Source organism: Helianthus annuus, chromosome 15 (assembly GCF_002127325.2).
Source record: "Helianthus annuus cultivar XRQ/B chromosome 15, HanXRQr2.0-SUNRISE, whole genome shotgun sequence".
NCBI classification, from domain to species: Eukaryota; Viridiplantae; Streptophyta; class Magnoliopsida; order Asterales; family Asteraceae; genus Helianthus; species Helianthus annuus.
The window spans coordinates 8,388,494-8,409,283 of record NC_035447.2 but is presented as its reverse complement, the minus strand read 5'-3'; the positions used below and the strand labels follow the sequence as shown (position 1 = coordinate 8,409,283).

Sequence of the window (20,790 nt, the reverse complement as noted above, 5' to 3'; positions counted from 1 at the left end):
AAATGAACCTGATGAGAAATTGAAAATCTCTCTCTAGAAATTATCCAAGTTTCTGCCACATCCAAATGTTGATCGAATAGATCGACACTTTACCATTCAAATAGTCTGGTATTGGATCGTCTTGGTTAAGTCAATTTAGCCAACCAAGAAATTCATATAAAGGGCCCAAACACACCGTTGTCCAGGTCTGGTTCGCCATTGATCTTCTCAATTCTAGTGGTCCATAAAAAGGTCACATGGAAATATACTATGGTTGAGAGCAACAGTAACAGATGCAACCAATGACACAAAGTAGTGGTATAATAAACTATACCCACAATAACATGCAAATGTAAAAGAGGTCATGTTGGTTACCTTGTGATTTGCATAAAAGAGTTAACACATCAAATTGACTGTTCAAGCAATGACCATTGTAATGCAATATCAACCAATTTAAAAGCAAGTGCATTAACATGACTTTCTGCAGATTTCTATTTCGTGATTTCTATTTTTTACTAACATTTTTCAAATACTCTTGAAGAAAAATGCACGTGCAAGAAAAAGTACCAATTACATTTGTAATTTTGCAACTATATCCAATATTGCTCATTAATTCATTTAAACTATGGGGCGAATCACCAAACTTAAATAGCAAAAAGCGACACAAAGAATGAAATACAATTGCTGTTAAACACGCATTATAAAATTAAGACATCAGCTACCAAAATTCAAATTACATATAAATCATCCAAAGTCGTTCAAAACATCAACCACATAAACAATAATCGTTTACATCTAATATGCTAAAATCACAATGTATCAGATATAACTCCAAAACTCAATTTGAAATACTTTATAGGCATCGTCAGTAATCGGTTGAAAGATCATTCTTAAACACAATCTACAAACTCCAAGAATCCAGATGCGACCAATCGATATATCATAAACAATGATCATTTCATAACAAAAGGTTCAAAACCTATTCAAATACCCAAAAAAATCACGCAAAAACATATATAATAAACGCCCAAATGTCAGATTCAAACATGCAATCTGAAAAGGCAAAGACGTGAACCGTCACGACACTCAAATCAGAAATTTACACTCAACATCAGGGAATAATCGATTTTCACTCAATATAATTAAACCCAAAACAAAAGGCATCATATTATTTCATCAGTTAAATAAAAGATATCAAACTCAGTATCCGGATCGAAAGACGAAGAACAAAGGATGAAGAATGAAGTTTCTGTGGTGAAAAAAAAAGAAAAGAGAACTTAATCAAATCTCGTATCGTTAATCTAAACACATCGAAAGAACACCAAAATCATTCAATTGCACTTTGAATCAGAACAACAAAGGAATTTACGATTATATGTGAAAAACCGTATAAACATCATTAATAAAAAAGGAAAAAAACAATCAAAGATGGATGAAATTGAGAATCAAAATAACATATACCAAAATGATTAATACATACCGTCGATTGTAGAGTTTGAATCGTAGAACAACGAAGAAGGAGGATCGTGGTTTTGCAAAACCTGTGCTGCTGCTGATGGAGATGAGAAAGAATGCAGATGAAGGCTCCTAGGGTTTTGCAAAATAATATATAAGATCCATTTTAGGAGGTGGATGATCCACAAGTCCGACCTAATTGTTTCGGATCCCGCGTGCAAAGAAGATTGTGTGTATTTAGAATGATTCCCTCCCAAAATCAAGGTTCACTAAACCAATGGATGCCACATAAGCAAAATGGCTCCACCATTCAAAGACAAATAGCCCAAATCATCTCATTTATTAATATATATAGATTTCCACTAAAAACAAATACTTTTTCTCTCTCCTTTTCAATATATATTACATTTTCTCTCTCCTCCACTCACAACCACTTTCAATATATATTAAAAAAGTATAGGGGGTGAACAGTGTCCCCCCAAATATACAGATGAACAGTAACATTTTCTCTCTCCTCCACACACAACCACTTTTTATACTTCTTATATTTTAAAAACCCCCCACACAGATTTTGGTGGTTTGTATGAGAATGCTCTGTTATACACAAAAAAAAAAAAAAAAAAAGAAAAGAAAAGGAAAACCCACTCATATACGAGGTTTATACAAATGTACATCACAAAAAAAAAGAACAAAACGACAATATAAATTGTTTACTTGCTTAGGTTTCCAAGTCCCACGCGCTTACCCTACCAACCGTCAACCTGCTTTCACGGCGTCGACCAGTAGGCCCGGCAACATCCTACACCACTGATCTTCAAACCTCATCTTCACGCGCCGCCGCATGCGAGTACACCTTTCAAACATATCCAAAGCAAAGGCCAACTCAAACAAGTAGATTGTCGTCCAATCATTACCGTTCATTTCCGTGTCTTATCAAGATTCCGGTGACGTAATAAAACGACAAACGTTGTCTGCGTTTAACAAAACCATTAATATCAGATTTATATTACATAAACTCAAACAAGGTGTTTATTAGATTGTCAGACTTCGTGGTTATGAACTTATGATATAAGGTATGGTTTTTTTCTATGTTTGTTTCGTGATTATTACTGCATTATTGTTCTTGATTACGTTGTGAAGATATTATAGATTCATTGAAGTTTATAGCTAATGTTTTACTCAGTGGCGGATCTAGGGGTGTTTTGGGGGTTCCGGGAACCCTCTCGGTTTGGAAAAAATGAAAAAAACAGTGGAAATTTTGTATGATTTAAAAAAATAGTGAGAATTAGTAACAATCTACTAAAAGGAACCCGATAGAAAAATTCTTGGATTCCCTATTGGTTTTAGATGATGCAACATGATTCTTGTTTTGATATTTGTGTGGTTAGATTTGTGCTTTATTTATTTAGCATGTTTCAGGGGTTTAAACTATGAATCTAAAAAGGATAGAATCATAGAATCAAAACTACGTCATATATCTCTCACTATCAAATACCAGTGTTTTTAGAACCGAACCGGATTGACCGGTTTGGCCAGGAACCAAACCAGACACATAACCGGTCGAGTTGTGTGTATTTCAATCGTTTTTATTTGGCTGCCGGTCGGACTGGGTGGTCATACAGTGGCGGATCCAGGGGTGTTTTGGGGGTTCCCGAGAACCCCCTCAGTTTGGAAAAAAATGAAAAAAATAGTGGAAATTTTATATGATTTAAAAAAAAATAGTGAGAATTAGTGAAAATCTACCAAAAGGAACCTGGTGAAAAAAATTCCTGGATCCGCCACTAGTCGTAGAGATTCATTAAAAAAAAGAACGGTTTGGCAAGAACCGTGATCCGCATAATGGGTTGAGATCGGGTTGTAAGTTGTAACCCTATACTCTGAAACCGGTTTGAACCTGGTCAAAGCCGACCCGAACTGGTCAAACTTGGTTTTAAACCGGTCAAACCTTATCAGGGGCGTCTCTGAGAATTCACGTACTTTGTTCGATCTTGAAAAAAATGTGCCCTTTCTTAATGTTTTATTATTATTTAAAAAAAAATCAAATTAGTATTGGGCTCAATAAACCTAATGCCAAGTGGGCTAAATACTAAACCATAAAAAATGATTTGTAAATGGGCATATATTGGAATTGGTATGTGTTTATTTTTATTTTTAAAAAAATAATGTGTACATATTGAATTTTTAAAAAAATCACGTGCCCTTCAAAATCACAAGCCTTGCGCGGAGGTCCTCCCCGCACACCATCAAAACCGCCACTGAACCTTATCCTTTAACATTCTTCAACCGGGTTCCAACCCGAACATGTTCTAGCGAAACTGGTTTTGACTTTTGTTGACCTAACCTGGAACCGGTTCCAACTCAAACTGGTTTGGGCAAATAAACCCGGTTTGTGTATGGTCGAGGCGGGTTTCAAACTTTTCTTTTTGTATTTTTCCTTGCAAATTATTATTTACACGTTATATTTTGTTTATTTAAAACTTCATACTTTCTTAATATTGTAAATTCGCACAAAAATAACATAAAGTATTGTCATATTTTATTTTAAAATAGTTATATATTCTTATGTTGGATTTATTAAATTATTTGTCACGTCACCCGTTTTTTAATCCGGTCCAACCATTGAACCAGTAAGGTTGCTGGTTCGATGACCGGTCCAGTTATGAAAGCCTATAACAATTATGTTGTATCAAAGCCTGTTTTGTTAGTGTTCTTGACATTACTATTACTAGTTTAGTAATTTGGAGCCTTTGTATATAGTAAAAGAGGCCCAATTTAATAAAATAATCCTGTTTTTCTAATGAACACTTGTTATGGAAACAGGTTTTTACACTACTAAATTATTAAGGATGTCTTCAGCTAATGGGACTGTTGGTCACATAGTTTCTTCATCATCAGGGATTTCATCAAATCTTCTTCACATGTCTTCCGTTTCCTCTGACGAAACTTGTTCGAAAAGAGCCTCGTTTGTTACTCAGTCATCAGGAATTCTTCGGTCTACAGCTTTTCGCGAGTATATGAAAGAAAATAACACTAGCTCTTGGTGTACTGATTCGCTGTCTGATTTTCTTGATTATACCGAAAACATGTCGTCCGAGGATGTTGGCAAGCCAAACGACTGGCAAGATTGGGCCGATCAGCTTATTGCTGATGATGACGGTGCAAGTCCGAATTGGAACGAGATATTAGTTGACACTCCTGTTGCTGATCAACATCCAAAGGTATCACTTACATTTTTAATAATTTTAGTTTATTTATTTTGGTCATTTAAAAGATATGTCACCATTTACGGTTTATTATGTATTTATACATTTTATTTATTTTAGATGGAATATTATGTGCGAAAACCGTCCAAAACTACATTGTCACTGCAATTAAACACACCTGTTCCTGCATCGCCTGGAGAGGCTTGCACCCCGATGACACCATCGTCGTGTGGAAGTGGGTCCCAGAGCAAGCCTCGTATGCGTTGGACACCGGAACTACATGAAGTGTTTATGGAGGCAGTCAACAAGCTCGGTGGAAGCGAAAGTATATCTATATATCAATATATATATTTGTTTCTTGCTTTATTTCTCCCTTGCTGTATATGTTAGTGGTAGTTACTTATGTAATTGGTCGTGTTTAACCGTAGGTGCTACCCCGAAGGGAGTATTGAAGCTAATGAAGGTTGAGGGCTTAACCATATATCATGTAAAAAGTCATCTGCAGGTGCGCGTTTCTGGTTTTTTTTTTTTTTTTTTTTTTTTTTTTTGCTAAATGCTTCAAGGGATCTTGTTTTATTTCATGGAAGATAATTTTTATTTTGTCTGTAGAAATATCGGACGGCTAAATACAAACCTGAGTCTTCATCACAAGGTAAACAATATATTCTTTAATTTTTTTTTGTTTTATTTTGTCACTTTGGCTGTGTTTCATGTGACAATTAGTTTCTGGAAGTGTTTTTGAGAATCAAAAAAAAAGGAGGGGGGGGGGGGGGGGGACACTTGCAGCATGCTTTGGCTGTGGTTTGACCCATTTGTTTAAAACGGGTCGATTTGGGTTATATTATATCTCCAATGAGTCAAAACGGGTAAAAAACGATCATTTTTCCGAAATGTGAAATTTTAATGTACATCCTCGCTACGTATGCCATCACACGTTTCTAGACTAGACGTAATATGTATCAATGAATTTAGTGATACAAATCTACAATTGATAAATGACTTCTTGCAGGACCTTCAGAGAAAAAGCCTACTCTAACGCAAGATTTACCGCCATTGGATTTTAAAACGTAAGTTAGTTGTTTATTTCCCCTTTAAGAAACACATTTTAAAATCTTTTTCTATATGCCAATGACCAAATTTCTTTTCTCACTTGTACTCAGTTTTCAGTTTTCCCCTTACGTTTAATGTTTATACGTATAAATGTATAATGTTTAATATAGTAATATCGTCATAGTAATTTGTAATTTTTACAACAGGAGTTCCGAGATCACTGAAGCACTAAGATTACAGGTGGAAGTACAAAAAAAATTACATGAACAACTTGAGGTATGCTTGGAATTCCTTTTTTGTTTAGTTCTTACCATAATTTACTTTTTTGACACTAATCAACGCTTGGAATTAGAGGTGTCGTTTTTGACCCATTTAATTACCAATGGGTCGACTTGGGTTACGTTTTATACTTTTCTTAAGGGTCAAATGCTTAAAATAATAAGAGTAAAATGCACGGATAGTCCTTGTGGTTTGGTGAAATTTCACCTTTAGTCCCCAACTTTTCAAAATTACACTCTTAGTCCCTGTGGTTTGACAAGTTGTTACTCGGATAGTCCCCAAAGCGGATGGAGATTAGTTTTTCTGGTTAAGTGGGTGTGAAATGACAAGGACTATCCGAGTAACAACTTGTCAAACCACAGGGACTATCCGAGTAATAACTTGTCAAACCACAGGGACTATCCGAGTAATAACTTGTCAAACCACAGGGACTAAGAGTGTAATTTTGAAAAGTTGAGGACTAAAGGTGAAATTTCACCAAACCACAGGGACTATCCGTGCATTTTACTCAAATAATAAAATCTGGTTAAAAAGAAAACGGGTCAAATGGGTGGAACAAGTCAAAAGTTACCAAATCGTTCGATTCAAAAAAATATATTAGTGTTGTAATATTGGTTAAAAATTCTTGGGCCAATCCGACCCGGCCTATTTTGACCATTTTGCCACCTCTAGTTTTGATTCAGGCCCTAAGGTGTGTTTTTTCTTTTAATTTTGTTTTTATTAAGAGGCATTTGACTAACCTTTCAAAGTCAAACATCATATTTTATTTTGTGATGAAAGATTGAAGAGTTAAATGTCATTTTAGTCCCTGTGGTTTGGGCCATTTTGCCAGTTTAGTCCAAAGGTTTCTTTTTTCGTCTGTAGGTCCAAAAAGGTTTCACTGTTGCCATTTTAGTCCACTGGGTTAACTTCATCCATTATTTCTGTTAACGAGAAGGGCGATTCGGTCGTTTTATATGGCCGAATTGCCTTTCTAGTTAACAGAAGTACATATAAAATGATCGAATTGCCCTTCTAGTTAATAGAAAAAATGGATGAAGTTAACCCAGTGGACTAAAATGGCAACGGTGAAACCTTTTTGGACCCACAGGAGAAAAATGAAATCTTTGGACTAAACTGACAAAATGACCCAAACCAGAGGGCCTAAAATGGCATTTAACTCAAGATTGAAATTACAAAAAAATAACACAAGCTGCATGTGTGCAGATTCAAAAAAACCTACAAAGGAGAATAGAAGAACAAGGCAGATACCTCCAAAAGATCTTTGAGAAGCAATGCAAGTTTCAACCCTCATCTTCCACCCTTGATAAATCAGAAACCGAGTTGACCAATGAAATCTCAAGTTCTCCAAGCCAACCCGAAACAGAACCCGGCCCGATTAAACTTGGACTAACTTCATCAGAAAAGCAACAAGAAGAAGAAGCTGACCACTCAGAATCACAACCCTCAAAACGTGCTAAATTAAACGAGTCATCATCTTTAGAGCTGTAGACATAACGTAGATACAAGCGTGCCTAGAGTCTAGACTTTGCTTGGTTACAAATGTAAATATGTATCGGATTTGCATTCTTTGTTTTGGCAGCCTAAGTTGAACTAGATGAACGTTTTCTATAAGGATTATTGCGGTTGGAAACGGGTCGGGCCAATGATTGTAGTCAAGTTCTTGTGGCACAAATCCATAACAGGTGTTTAAATATGATATCAGAAAATGTTTGTTACTAAGAGGGCATAGTCCAAGTAGTACTGCTTGTGGATTATGGGTTCAAGTCTCATCAGAAACGCGTTTTAAATAGTATACTGTATACTAATATTCGATTATGGTAAATGAGTTTGGGTAATCGGGTGAGTTTCATCTAACCCCAACCCACAAATATTTGTTAAACAAATCCCCAAGCCGAATAATGGTCCATGTCGCGACTCCTATTTTTTGACTTGTTAAATTTATAACTTATGTCTCATACATCCAAATTGTTTTTTAGTAAATTTAGAGGTGTCAATTCTCAATACGACACGACTTGAAGTGTATTCTGGTTAGAGTTGATATCTTTGACATAATTTCTGTGTTTTTACCGACCAATTTCACACGATTTACCATGTTTAATTTAATTTCAGAAATTACACTTTTTAAAATTTTAAAAAGTCAATAGGCTTATTTTTAACTGTTTGAACAAACTCGTGAAGCTTTTAAAATAAATTTTGTTGTTTTTATAATTTTCTAGTGAACGATCAATAAGCTGCGAAACATTGTAGATCATCATAATCATACTCAGTAAATCCCACCAATAGCAAAGCTAAGGTAGGGGTCTGAGGAGGGTAAGATGTAGACAGTCTTATCTTTGCATCGTAGGAATAGAGAGGCTGCTTCCAGTGAGACCCCCAGCTCGATAGTGGTTTTGCATCGAGCCTTGGGCATAAGGCACGTAACACTTAGCAATTTGGACAAAAGCCGATTAGTGCATTTACCCCCTTGTCTTTCGACTATCAACGCCATCACATGATGCATGATTAACCGTCCATCGCTTTTTAACGTTATTTTCACGAAATTAGTAAAATAACGTTAAAATTAGTGCACTTTCACTTTTATCCCCCCCACATATACACATTATCTATACATATAATAAAAGAAACCACTTTGGGGACACTTGTTATCATATTAAGCCATGTCTTATAGATAATTATAATTTTAATTTAATCTCTTCTAATTAATTATAGATAATCCTCCTACTAAATATTATTTAGTTTAATTATATTTATCTATTTACTTCAAATTCAAACTTAGTTATCTAATTTGATATTAGAGTAAATTACGATTTTTGCCCATGTGGTTATATCACTTTTACTCTTTTAGCCCAAAAAATAATTTTTTAACATCTGAGCCCTCAACGTCTTTTTTATAATCCTTTTGAACCCTCAACGTCTTTTTTATAACCCTTTTGAACCCTCAACGTCTTTTTTTCTAACAATTCCTATAGAAGATAATATAGTCTTTTGAAATATTTATTAGATTTCAAAATTATTTATCTTGAAATTAACAAAAGACTACACTAAATATAAACTAATATAATGTAAAGAGTTAAATGTCATTTTAGTCCCTGTGGTTTGGGCCATTTTTTCAGTTTAGTCCAAAGGTTTTATAATACACAGGGTTTATACAAATATAACAAGAAATAACTTTTTATTAAGTGGTATATAAAATTACATGTGCTCAACCCATACAATACATAAGGGTTTTAAAAATGTAACTTTTTTCATTATTTAATATATAAAATTACAATGAGTAAATTGCCATTTTAGTCCCTGAGTTTTGTCTAAATTTGTCATTTTAGTCCAAATAGTTTTTTTTTTCCTCTGGGTCCCTGACTTTTCCCTTTTGTTGCCATTTTGATCACATACACTAACTCCATCCAAAAACTCCATCTTTAACCAGGGGTATTTTGGGGATTTTCATTTTAAATGTTTTCAATTGCCATTTTGATCCAATTCCAAAAAATCAAAAAAATTCCAAAAAATCAAAAAAATTCCAAAAAATTCTAAAAAATCATAAAAATTCTAAAAAATTCTAAACTGACACCGTTTCAACGCGAACCGTTTCGACCCGAAAAAATCTAAAAAATTCCAAAAAATTTCGAGCTGAACCGTTTCGAGCCGAACAGTTTCGACGCGAACCATTTCGAGCTGAACCGTTTCGACGCGAACCATTTCGACCCGTACCGTTTCAACCCGAACCGTTTCGAGCTGAATCGTTTCGACGCGAACCGTGCCTCGAAACGGTACTGGTCGAAACGGTTCAGCTAGAAACGGTTCGGTTCGAAACGGTTCAGCTCGAAATGGTTCGGCTCGAAACGGTTCAGTTCGAAACGGTTCAGCTAGAAACGGTTCGGTTCGAAACAGTTCAGCTCGAAACGGTTCGGCTCGAAACGGTTCAGCTCGAAACGGTTCGCGGCTCGAAACGGTACGGGTCGAAACGGTTCGCGTCGAAACGGTTCAGCTCGAAACGGTTCGGGTCGAAACGGTACGGGTCGAAACAGTTCGCGTCGAAACGGCTCAGCTCGAAACGGTTCGGGTCGAAACGGTACGGGTCGAAACGGTTAGCGTCAAAACGGTTCAGCTCGAAACGGTTCGGGTTCGAAACGGTTCGAGCCGAAACGGATTTTTTGTATTTTTTTAGAATTTTTTAGAATTTTATGATTTTTTAGAATTTTTGTTATTTTTTGGAATTTTTTTGATTTTTTGGAATTTTTTTGATTTTTTGGAATTGGATCAAAATGGCAATTGAAATCATTTAAAATGAAAATCCCCAAAATACCCCTGGTTAAAGATGGAGTTTTTGGATGGAGTTAGTGTATGTGATCAAAATGGCAACAAAAGGGAAAAGTCAGGGACCCAGAAGCAAAAAAAAAAAAAAACTATTTGGACTAAAATGGCAAATTTGGACAAAACTCAGGGACTAAAATGACAATTTACTCTAATATTTTTCTAGTATTCATCCAGACTATGTTTTAGAAAATATAAAATATAATATAAAGTTATAACGAAAGCAAAATATATTTGCAATTAACTAATATAATAGTATATGTAATAATGTTTTTTTACTATTTATCAAGAGAATGTTTTAATATATATATATATATATATATATATATATATATATATATATAATAATGTTTTAATATATATAATATAGATTTGTTACCTAAAATAATACAAGTATTTAAGTATTATTCAATACATATTATTTAAAATAATGTTGAGAATTTAGAGTCGGCACTTTTGTTTAACATGGAAGTGTTTTATTATGTCAAAATTATTTACATTTGTTAAGTTTTTTACGTAAAAATTAAAATCTGAAATTACCTTCGAGATATAAATTGAAAACAAAATTCAACAGAATTTTAAAAAGATTCTGGTAGTCAAGTGTACGTGTCAGTGCCAAGTCAGATAATATTCAATTGAATATTGCTGAGGTGCACAGAATCTTATTCAAAAATAATTGAGTTAATTACTCTTTTCGTCCCTGTGGTTTGTTAAAAATCACTATTTCAGTCCATTAGTTTAAAAACTGTGATTTCAGTCCCTGTGGTTTCACTTTTGTAACCATTTCAATCCACCTTCGTTAACCCCATCCATTTATTCTGTTAAGTACACGTGAATTGTATTCTAGGACCCACTTGTTAAAACACAACCCAAGCTACCCCACACCACACCATTCCATCCCTACTCTCATTTCTGGCAAAAGTTTCCGGTCATCTTCTTCGGCATCACAACCCCACCCTCTTAATGTCCGACGACCCATTACCCCACCCCAATTATTATCTTCCTAGCAGCATCAATTAACATAATAACTTTGAAAATAATGCTTACCTGGATATTTTCTCATTCTAAAATCCAAAATTAAAATTTTGGAACCACATATGTAAAAATAGTGCTAGACTTCTACTTCTACTGAAGTCATGATGGGTCGAACCCTATAATCCAATTTAAGTCCATATGTCATACAACAATAAAATCATATAAATCCAATAATAAAATCATATAAGTCCATATTTAATTAAAACAAGGGTAATTTAGGTATTTCATTAAAAACTTAACTGTAAAATAGACGGTGTTAGGAGACTGGACTGAAATGGTTACGAACGTGAAACCACAGGGACTGAAATCACAATTTTTAAACTAGTGGACTGAAATAGTGATTTTTGACAAACCATTGGGACGAAAAGAGTAATTAACTCAAAATAATTTGTCTCCTCCTTACGCCTCCTTTTCCGTATAAGTACAGGATTAGTCATAACTCATATATAGATAGCATATCATCTTACTTACTGTAGTCCTTCACAATTCACTCCAAGAATAATGGTGATGTACAACCAGGAGAAGAGGTCCCATTCGGCCAAGTGGACTAGTCGCGACCATTGGCTGTTTCTAAATGCAGTGGCTAATGGCCCTCAACGTATGATTGATACCATCGGAGAGTGGCAGGAGCTAGTCAATGGGATTCCAGGTAAGACGCCCGATGAGGTCAAAGCATACTACAAGGCGGTGGAACACGATTTACTTGAGATTGAAGCGGGTCGGGTTAAGTTACCGAATTATCCTGATGATGATGATGATATTGGAGGGGAATCATCGGTTGTTGAGGAGGTTCCTGCAAGGGCTGGAGATTTATGGAAAGGGGGATTGGCGGAGCATATCGAGAATGATGGTGGTTACAAGGACGGCTACACAAGTGGCTAGCCATGCCCAAAAGTATTTCCTCCGCCAGGCTTCACTTAAATATCAAGATAATAACAAGGAAGAAAATAGAAAGAGGAAGAAGAGGAAGAGGAGCAGCATTCATGACATCACCACCATGGTGGTGCCTGTACAGCCGAGTTCAGCAACACCACCAGCCACTAGTTTGAATGACGGTGACCAAGGAACAGGAGTTCCAGCAGGACCAACAACATTGTCAACCCATGGGGGACAAAGCATTGGCAGCCACGACATAGCCGCAACCATACAACCAACATCACCAACCACTAGTTTATATGGTGACCAAGCAACAACACTGTCACCCTTTGGCAGTGGCAGAGGAGCACAATCATCAATAACACAATGGCCGAGCAGTACCACCACTGCAGTGTCACACACACAGCCGATATCATCATCACCACCAGCCGCTAGTTTCTATGACAGCCGAGGCAAAGATTTGTACTGTGGCCAAGGACAGCCAGTCACTAGTTTCTATGGCGGCCAAACAACAACATCATCACACTCTGGCGGTGGTAGAGGAGCACAATCATCAATAACACAATGGCCGACCAGTAACACCTCCAGACACTAGTTTCTATGAGAGTCGAGGCAAAGATTTGTACTGTGGCGAAGAACAGCTAGTCACTAGTTTCTATGGAGAAGCAGTACCCCTGCGGTATGAAATCATGGCTGCTAAAGATTACTCTGAAGAAGTATTTGGTTTTGAAAATATCAGCTACGTTAGTGAGCCTATCTTCGAATAGCACAGGGTTAACCTCAACCATAATGGCAAATTGAACTGTGAATATCAAGAACAATTGTTAATAGTGTTTGGATTTGAATTGGTTTCTGTTTATTCTATTGAAAATCTATTATTGCATGATTTTTTTGCTTGTCTTTGGAGCATCTCCAGTTGATCAAAACCAAAAAAAAAAAAAAAAAATATACAAATATGGATTGGAGTAGCAAAAAAATGGTATGTGAGAATATTTAAAAACTGCAGAAAACGCAAGTAGCACAAGTTTCGCGCAATGCGCAACTAAAATTTGTTCATTCTTTTTGGAGCTGGCCCGTGAATCACTTAACAAGATTTACTTGAATATATATTTTATGTTTCATGTTAACAATAATACACTTATGTTAACCGTATTGGTAACTCGACATGATCAGTTGGGCAACGGGTCACATTTTTCACTTAAGTTCACCACTGATTTTGTCCATACTGCAGCCCCTTCATTTTAAATGGGAGTTTTCACATAATTACAGCAGACTCACGCAAAATTTAAGCGTCATAAACATTAAAAGCCAGTTAGGGACAGCATCAATTGACTTGAGATAGTCAACCAAGTTTTATAAAATTACTTGGATACAAGGTGAAAAAAATTCTCAAGTACATGGGCGTGTTAAACAATTCTTGGGATAGATGGTATGATTCCAATAATCGGGATGTTACTGTGTAATTTTCGGGACATTGCTGGCCCTTGTTTCTGTATATATTGATATAGAGTTTGCTGTTAAAAAACATGGGCGGGTCAAACCTCTCCTGACCCTAAGTCTTAACTTTTCTTTAACTTGCCTCGGAACCAAAATACATTTATGGATCCAATCATTTAATCATGTCAAATGGATTAATGGGATTTCAGCCCGGCCCAACGACTCATGATGTCTTCACACAAACACATTGAAGGCATTCTAATTAATATGACAAATATAGATTGAAAACAGTGAATAAAATTTATGCTGAAACAAATAGAATCATTAGAAGCAAACAAGAGGGCCCATTGATGAGAATATATATACATAGAATTACAAGTTTGGTCTATAGTTGCCGACTCGGATTAGCGCCAATAATATCGTCATATGAATAAATTCAGTTACACAATTTTTTTTTATAATGTTACTAGGTTATCACCCGGGAATACTCCCGGGTTGTGAATCTTTATATCTAAAAAATAAATATACATCTATATATATTAATTAATAAAAATATACCATGTAGTTGTGAATCTTTATAACCCAGGAACATGCCGGGCAAAAAAAATCAATTTATAATCTGATTATGTCATTAAATAAATTAAAAGACATGTTTTCAAACGTTATTAAGTGTTTAAATAAATAAGTTAAAATTTGGTGTCAATACTATGCGGTACCAATGTTGAAATTAAAAGACATGTTTTCAAACGTTATTTGCCGTAAAATAACATTTTTTTTCCATGGGGCGCCTCCTTCCTTTTCTTTACATGTGCACCCCTATGCTATGTGATACGGTACCGGTTAAGCCAAAGCACGTATGAAGAAATGAGTTGAGCCAAACCACTTTTTTTTACCATAATCCCAAAGAAATAAAGGCACTTATGTTTTTAGCTTTTTTAACCGAAATCCGATTACCAAACCTGACCCAATGCTACCTAAACCGAGTATTTAACACAATTGTACATGAAGGTACACATGACCTAAGTAAAAAACATAACAAAAACTTTCCACATCAAACTTTCCACAACAAAACTTTTAAACACATTAAAAGAAGATAATTGAGATATATTTTATTTTTTAAACAACCAACAAATCAAATTTTATTAAAAAACAGATTAATGCTAATCCACATCCAAAAACAACCAGACAACAAACTACATCATAGACCCAAAAAAATTAACACGAAATTTCGCCAGTTTTCCCATGATAAACCAACGGATTTTGACTGATGTTTAACCCATAGGTACGCCAAAACTCTAATTTCCTACTTTAAACTCTCCACCTTAGGTTGTTTACGGTTGAAGATAATATTGTTTTGACTTCGCCAAATGAACCACACAACCGTTAGAATAATGGAGTAGACAACATTTCTCCACTTCACAGAGCCTCTCGCTTGCTTATAAAACTTCAACTGGTCCTCGAATTCAAAGAAAAAGAAGCCATAAAGCATGTACCATGTATTAATAAAGTCCCAGATAGTTTGTGTCATCCCACACGATTCTAAAAGATATTCTGAAGACTCCTCATATGCTCCACAAAAGCTGCACATAATAGACCCAATACTAACACTTCGTCTTGCTAGATTTGTACTCGTAGGCAAGTGATCCAACCCCAACCTCCACGCTAAAAAATGACATTAAGTGATACCCAATTGTTCCATTCAAAAACCGTGCCATTCTCCGAAGAAGATGTTGAATTCATTTTTTGTTTGAAGTTCTTTAGCAAAAATACACCAGATGCATCTGAACTCCAGACCCATATGTCGACGCCAAATCTGTCTGCTAAGATGGATAACAACATTGTTATTCCGTCTAGTTCAGTTACCTCCTGGAATGTGGATGGCTGTTGAGCCCAGTCTTCTTATTGTAGAAGTAGATTGCTTGTATCAAACAAAACCAATAATCTACTTAAAATTGAACATTCACCCCATGAGAGAGTGAGATGATGACTACCTTATACAACATCTACTCCAAAACCTTTAAATCATTCATGTAGTTGTCTCCAATGGAAGTGCTACCTAAAGAATGGATCAGATTTATCACATGCTATTGAACTAATAAAACAAATATTAAAAGTTCAAAATTCAAATTACAAAAGAAAAAAAAAAAGTGGCAGAGAACCGTTATCCCATGGTAGCAAAGACGTTCCCTGAGCTCTCATGCCATAGTTAATAAAGTACAATAAAAAACAAAAACATTATAACGTTGATTATTAATAAAAAATATTACAATACTTTGTTTATATATACAAAGAAGCAAAGCCATTCATCACAAACTTTCATGTGGGATATCCTCGAATTAAATCATATCATACCATGCAATAACACTAAACTTATTGTAAACAACGTATATGACAGAAAATATATTATTAAAAAATTGAAAAATGTAGTAAAAACTAAAATAAAAGGAAAATTGGTATTTAATAAACCAACATTTGCCCAGTTGGTAAATAATAATCCAACCTACAGAATTGGTATATAATAATCCTACCTATCAATATGTTGGTACTTAATGAACCTCCGTTAGTTTTTTTAACTGAAGTTAGTTTTTAAGTTTTATTTATTACACAAACAGTCCCTGTAGTTGTAATTTACTAGTTTTAACTATGAGTTAATAGCCAAAATGGTCCCTGAGGTTAATAGCCACAGCACCGCCACCGCCACCACCACCACCACCACCGCCGCCACCACCACCGCCACCACCACCACCACCACCGCACCGCCACCACCACCATCGCCGCCACCACCACCACCATCGCAACTCTCGGGATTCCGGAATTTTCTACCAGCATCAAGGGACTTCCATGGCAGATTTTTCCTTAGAAAATTCTGGATTCAAGGATCAAAAATATCTAGAAATACTAGAGATTTCTTAGGAAAATATCTTGGATATCTTGGATATTTTCCTTAACCATTCTAGACTAATCCTTGTAAATATCTTAGATATTTACTTAGAAATATCTAGATTAGGAACAATCTAGATCCATAAGCAACTAGTATAAATAGGTGATGTTGGCTCATTTGTAATTCACCTTCCAAGATTGTAATCAAGCATCCTTTGTAAAGAGTTCTCAAGCAATACAAGTGTTCCCTTTATTCACAGTCTTTGTTCCCCTTTGTTCAAGTCATTGAATCGAGTTGCAAGTTGGTGTCAAGGCTGATCTTAGCACGGTGACTAAGAGCCGCACGTGGGTTGAAGGACTAACTCCGTGACAACTTGGTATCAGAGCAGAACGATTCTTGGATACGTTGGAACGTGACTCTTAACCAAATGAGCTTAACATTTAGAGTATGGTTGCGCAATGGTGGTGGGAGAAGACCAAATATGGGTTTGCTTCGGCAAAGGTCTTTGTACTCCGCGAGTATGGGATCGTGAGAGCCGCTCAAATTATTTGTTTTAAATCCGGTATATTATTTGCATGAAGTTTTATAGAAAGAAAGGCAAAAAAAATCAAAAGAGAATAGAAATCAAGAAAAGGCTAATTACTTCTAGAATAACAGCATAAGTTATGGTTCATGACTCAAAATTGAAACTTTTGTCAAATTAAAAGCATTTAACTTGAAATATTACAGGAAAGAATATTCCTCTAATATATCTCACATTTACATAATCATACATCTGTCACCTAAAACAATGCTGTAGTCTTTATGAGAAAATAACACAATAAAATACCGTTTGTCCAATAAAAAATCTTCAAATAATATTATTTAAAAAAAGAAGTTGAGAACTTTTAGGAATTATATTCCTAATAACATATTCATAAATTTTTTTGATGGTTCTTATGGTGTGCAAAAGGAAAAACCCGACCTTACCCGACCATTACCCGACTCGACTTGAGAACTGATCAAACATAAAATACATAACCGATTCACTACCCTAAATATGGGGTCGGTTCCGGTCCATAGGTACAAGTCGGGTTTCACCATGAAAAGAATCGAGAACCGATCTAAATACCTGGGTACTTGGGTTCGATTCGGGTTGGGTATATTTTCGGTCCAGTTCTCGGTTATTTTCGGTCCGGACCTAAACTTGCTCACCCCTACCAAAATTTTGAATTTGGTCCCTAACTTTCCAAAAGTACATAGATGGTCCCGGTGGTTTCCATTTTGTAACACATTTAGTTCTCAACTTTACCAAAGTCACATGGATGGTTCATATGGTTTGCATTTTGTAACCAGGGGCGGAGGGGCGCCCGACCCCCCGAACTTTTCGCTCAGTAGTGTTATATATGTAGTTTTCGTATAGAAATTTTTGGTTATATACGTTTTTGACCCACCGGTTCTATAGAAATTTTTTGGTATATACGTTTTCGACCCCCCTGTCATTCGGGTCAAGCTTCGCTACTGTTTGTAACGCATTTAATCCCTAACTTAGACCTACTGAAACCTTAAGATTTGTTATCTAGGGGCTAAATGCGTTGCAAAGTGCAAACCATAAGGACCATCTGTTTACTTTTAAAAAAAACTAGGGACAAAATCGGAAGTTTTGGTAAACCAAAGGGATCATTTACTTTATTTAAAAACTTTAATTGGATAATGACACCTATTTTTTAAAAACAAAACGGCGGAAAATTCTGAAACAGAATCCAACTATATATATATATATTCAGAAATTCTAGCAGTCTTGTAGATATAGATCAACACCCAATAACAGAAGCTACTAGATTCTCGCTGATTCAATTCAATCATGGACAACCACAATAACAAATCCGTTGATTCAACGTGGACTCAACACGACCGTTCGATGTTTCTACACGCAGTGGCCAACGGCCCGGATGATATCGCCGGAAGATGGGACGAGATGGCCAATGCGATTCCGGGCAAGACTCCCGAGGAGGTGAAAGTCTACTACGAGGCGGTGGAACACGATTTACTTGAAATTGAAGCGGGTCGGGTTGAGTTACCGAATTACAGTGATGATATTGGTGATGAGTTTGTTGTTACGGTGAAAAAAGAAGACGAAGCGGTTGGGAATTTGGATTCGGAGGTGTTAGCGATGGGGGATGGAACGAAACGTGTGGAAAAAGAGCGGAAGAAAGCGACTCCATGGACCGAAGAAGAACACAGGTATGTTGTGGTTGTTTTTTTTATTGATTTCGTCTTTCGTAGTTACATTCGTTTATGTTATGGACGGAAACCATTGCAAGATATGGGACAAATGGGCTCTCTCACCAACGGGTTTCTTGAAAAAATTAACTTGTTTCGTCTTCTTGAAGTAGATATTAATTTTGCATGATTAAATTTGGATTCATGAATGATATCAGTATAAATTTGACCTTGCAATTGCATAGTCATTGTTTCTAGTTACATTGATCATACCTATTGCATTGTTTGACTTAAAAAGTCAACCCAATGAATCTTGATTAATTTGGTTCATGTTCACAGGAGATTCCTGCAGGGGCTTAAGGTTTATGGAAAAGGCGATTGGCGCAGCATATCGAGAATCATGGTGGTTACAAGGACGGCTACACAAGTCGCGAGCCATGCTCAAAAGTATTTCCTCAGGCAGGCTTCACTCAAGGAAGATAATAACAAGGAAGAAAATAAAAAGAAGAAGAAGAGGAGAAGGTGTAGTATTCATGATATCACCACCGCGGATGTACCCGTGGTGGAGGACACACAGCCGAGTTCATCGACACCACCAACCTCTAGTTTGAATGGTAGTCAAGGAAGAGGAGTGCCAACACCAACACCAACACCATCATCACCCCATGAGGGACAATTCAATGGCATTGGCAGCCAAGGAAGAGAACAATCATCGCTAAAACTATGGTCGGGAATTCAGGGCGTTACAACCACCGTTACCACCATGGTGGTGCACACACAGCCGATATCATCAACACCACCACCAGCCACTAGTTTCTATGGTGGTAGCAATGGTAGAGCAGTACCAACGACAATAGCAACATCGTCGTCCCATTATTTCTGTGGCGGTCAAGGAAGAGGAGGACAACCACCCACTAATTTCTATGGGGGACAAGGAGGAGGTGCACCGCAGCCGCTCAATAGTTTCTATGGCGGCCAAGGAAGAGGAGTACCGACACTGCCAGCCACTAATTTCTTTGGTGAGCAAGGAAGGGCACCACCGCGGTATGGGTTTATCAAAAATTTGGCTCCTACCCATGTTAAAGATTACTCTTTAGATGAAGACTTTAGTTTTAAAACCAGCTACTTTAGTGAGACTAACCTTTGAATAAGACAGAGTTAACCTCCAGTTAACCATCAAAGCAAATTGAATTGTGAATAGGTAACAATATGAACCATTATCAGCTCAAGAGACAATTGTGAATAGTGTTTTGATTTGATATGATATGATTTGGATTGGTTTATTTTGGTTTTTGTTTACTCTATTGAAGAACTACTATTGCATGAGTTTCTATTAGTCTTTTAAGCTTGTCAAGTTGCCAATTACCTACCTCTTATTTTGATTATTATCAAATAAGAGGAAACTTTAATGCATTCCATTTGAAATAAATGAACAAAGTATATGCTTTCATCTCAGACAAATTATAAATTTCAATACAAATGGTTTCAATGGTTTTATTTGCATCTCTTTATATTTATTTACATGCATTCTCAAATATCTCTTCTTCCTGCCATTGTTTAAACTTTATTTGCAACCAAATCATTACTCGACCCGATGAATGTTACCTTTTCTTTGAATGCTTTTATAAGTTTGGGTTTGATCATGTTCTTGATATGGTCATTACAAAACGAGTCAAACATCTAAACAGATTGCAGAAAAGAGATTGGAGATGAGATGGTAGAAAATCCCAATGACAAACAGAAAATATTATGTAAGAATCTTAAAAACGGAAGAAAACGCCATTAGCACGAGTTGTGCTACAGGCTCAACTGAAACTTACTCAACTCAACTGAAACTTACTCAACTGAAACTTATTCTTATAGTTCTCTCAGTCCTTCTTGACTTTATGGTTTCTGATGATTAAACAAATAAGTAGCTGGTTAGTAGTAAGAATCATGACCATGATAAAAAATGAACTCTTTGTTTAAATCAAAAGCCCCAAATAAATTTTCTTTAGGGTGCACGGGGTGCCTTCGGCAACCCCATGCGGTGACCCATTTAACCGAGCGGTAAGACACCGCCATCACTGCGGTGACCAA

The 20,790-nt window shown here is 36.1% G+C and overlaps 3 protein-coding genes across 3 annotated transcripts; all 3 read left to right on the top strand.

Annotated features, from left to right (window-relative positions):
- The first annotated feature begins 2,354 nt into the window (after window positions 1–2,354).
- On the top strand, window positions 2,355–7,688 carry LOC110910335 (protein PHOSPHATE STARVATION RESPONSE 1). Its single transcript, XM_022155008.2, has 8 exons — window positions 2,355–2,507; window positions 4,255–4,652; window positions 4,758–4,962; window positions 5,066–5,142; window positions 5,247–5,289; window positions 5,647–5,704; window positions 5,894–5,963; window positions 7,173–7,688. Exons 2-8 carry the CDS (start codon window positions 4,281–4,283, stop codon window positions 7,455–7,457), a joined length of 1,110 nt encoding a protein of 369 aa, XP_022010700.1. The 5' UTR covers window positions 2,355–2,507; window positions 4,255–4,280; the 3' UTR covers window positions 7,458–7,688.
- A 3,272-nt stretch (window positions 7,689–10,960) lies between these two features.
- LOC110914705 (transcription factor KUA1-like) lies at window positions 10,961–13,071 on the top strand. The gene has a single exon (XM_022159472.2). It carries the CDS (start codon window positions 11,953–11,955, stop codon window positions 12,784–12,786), a length of 834 nt encoding a protein of 277 aa, XP_022015164.1. The 5' UTR covers window positions 10,961–11,952; the 3' UTR covers window positions 12,787–13,071.
- Window positions 13,072–16,686: 3,615 nt separating this feature from the next.
- On the top strand, window positions 16,687–19,994 carry LOC110910336. Its single transcript, XM_022155009.1, has 3 exons — window positions 16,687–17,071; window positions 18,426–18,732; window positions 19,051–19,994. Exons 1-3 carry the CDS (start codon window positions 16,957–16,959, stop codon window positions 19,856–19,858), a joined length of 1,230 nt encoding a protein of 409 aa, XP_022010701.1. The 5' UTR covers window positions 16,687–16,956; the 3' UTR covers window positions 19,859–19,994.
- The last annotated feature ends 796 nt before the right edge of the window (window positions 19,995–20,790 follow it).

What these genes read in the sequence shown, in the direction of transcription:
- LOC110914705 (XM_022159472.2), top strand. Translation starts at nt 11,953, where the DNA reads ATGGGATTCCAGGTAAGACGCCCGATGAGGTCAAAGCATACTACAAGG.
- LOC110910336 (XM_022155009.1), top strand. Translation starts at nt 16,957, where the DNA reads ATGGTTGCGCAATGGTGGTGGGAGAAGACCAAATATGGGTTTGCTTCG. An exon ending in AATTATTTGTTTTAAATCCG is followed by an intron (nt 17,072 to 18,425) that starts GTATATTATTTG and finishes TTCTACACGCAG; the next exon opens with TGGCCAACGGCCCGGATGAT. An exon ending in TGGACCGAAGAAGAACACAG is followed by an intron (nt 18,733 to 19,050) that starts GTATGTTGTGGT and finishes TCATGTTCACAG; the next exon opens with GAGATTCCTGCAGGGGCTTA.
- LOC110910335 (XM_022155008.2), top strand. Translation starts at nt 4,281, where the DNA reads ATGTCTTCAGCTAATGGGACTGTTGGTCACATAGTTTCTTCATCATCA. An exon ending in CAAGCTCGGTGGAAGCGAAA is followed by an intron (nt 4,963 to 5,065) that starts GTATATCTATAT and finishes GTTTAACCGTAG; the next exon opens with GTGCTACCCCGAAGGGAGTA. An exon ending in ACCTGAGTCTTCATCACAAG is followed by an intron (nt 5,290 to 5,646) that starts GTAAACAATATA and finishes GACTTCTTGCAG; the next exon opens with GACCTTCAGAGAAAAAGCCT.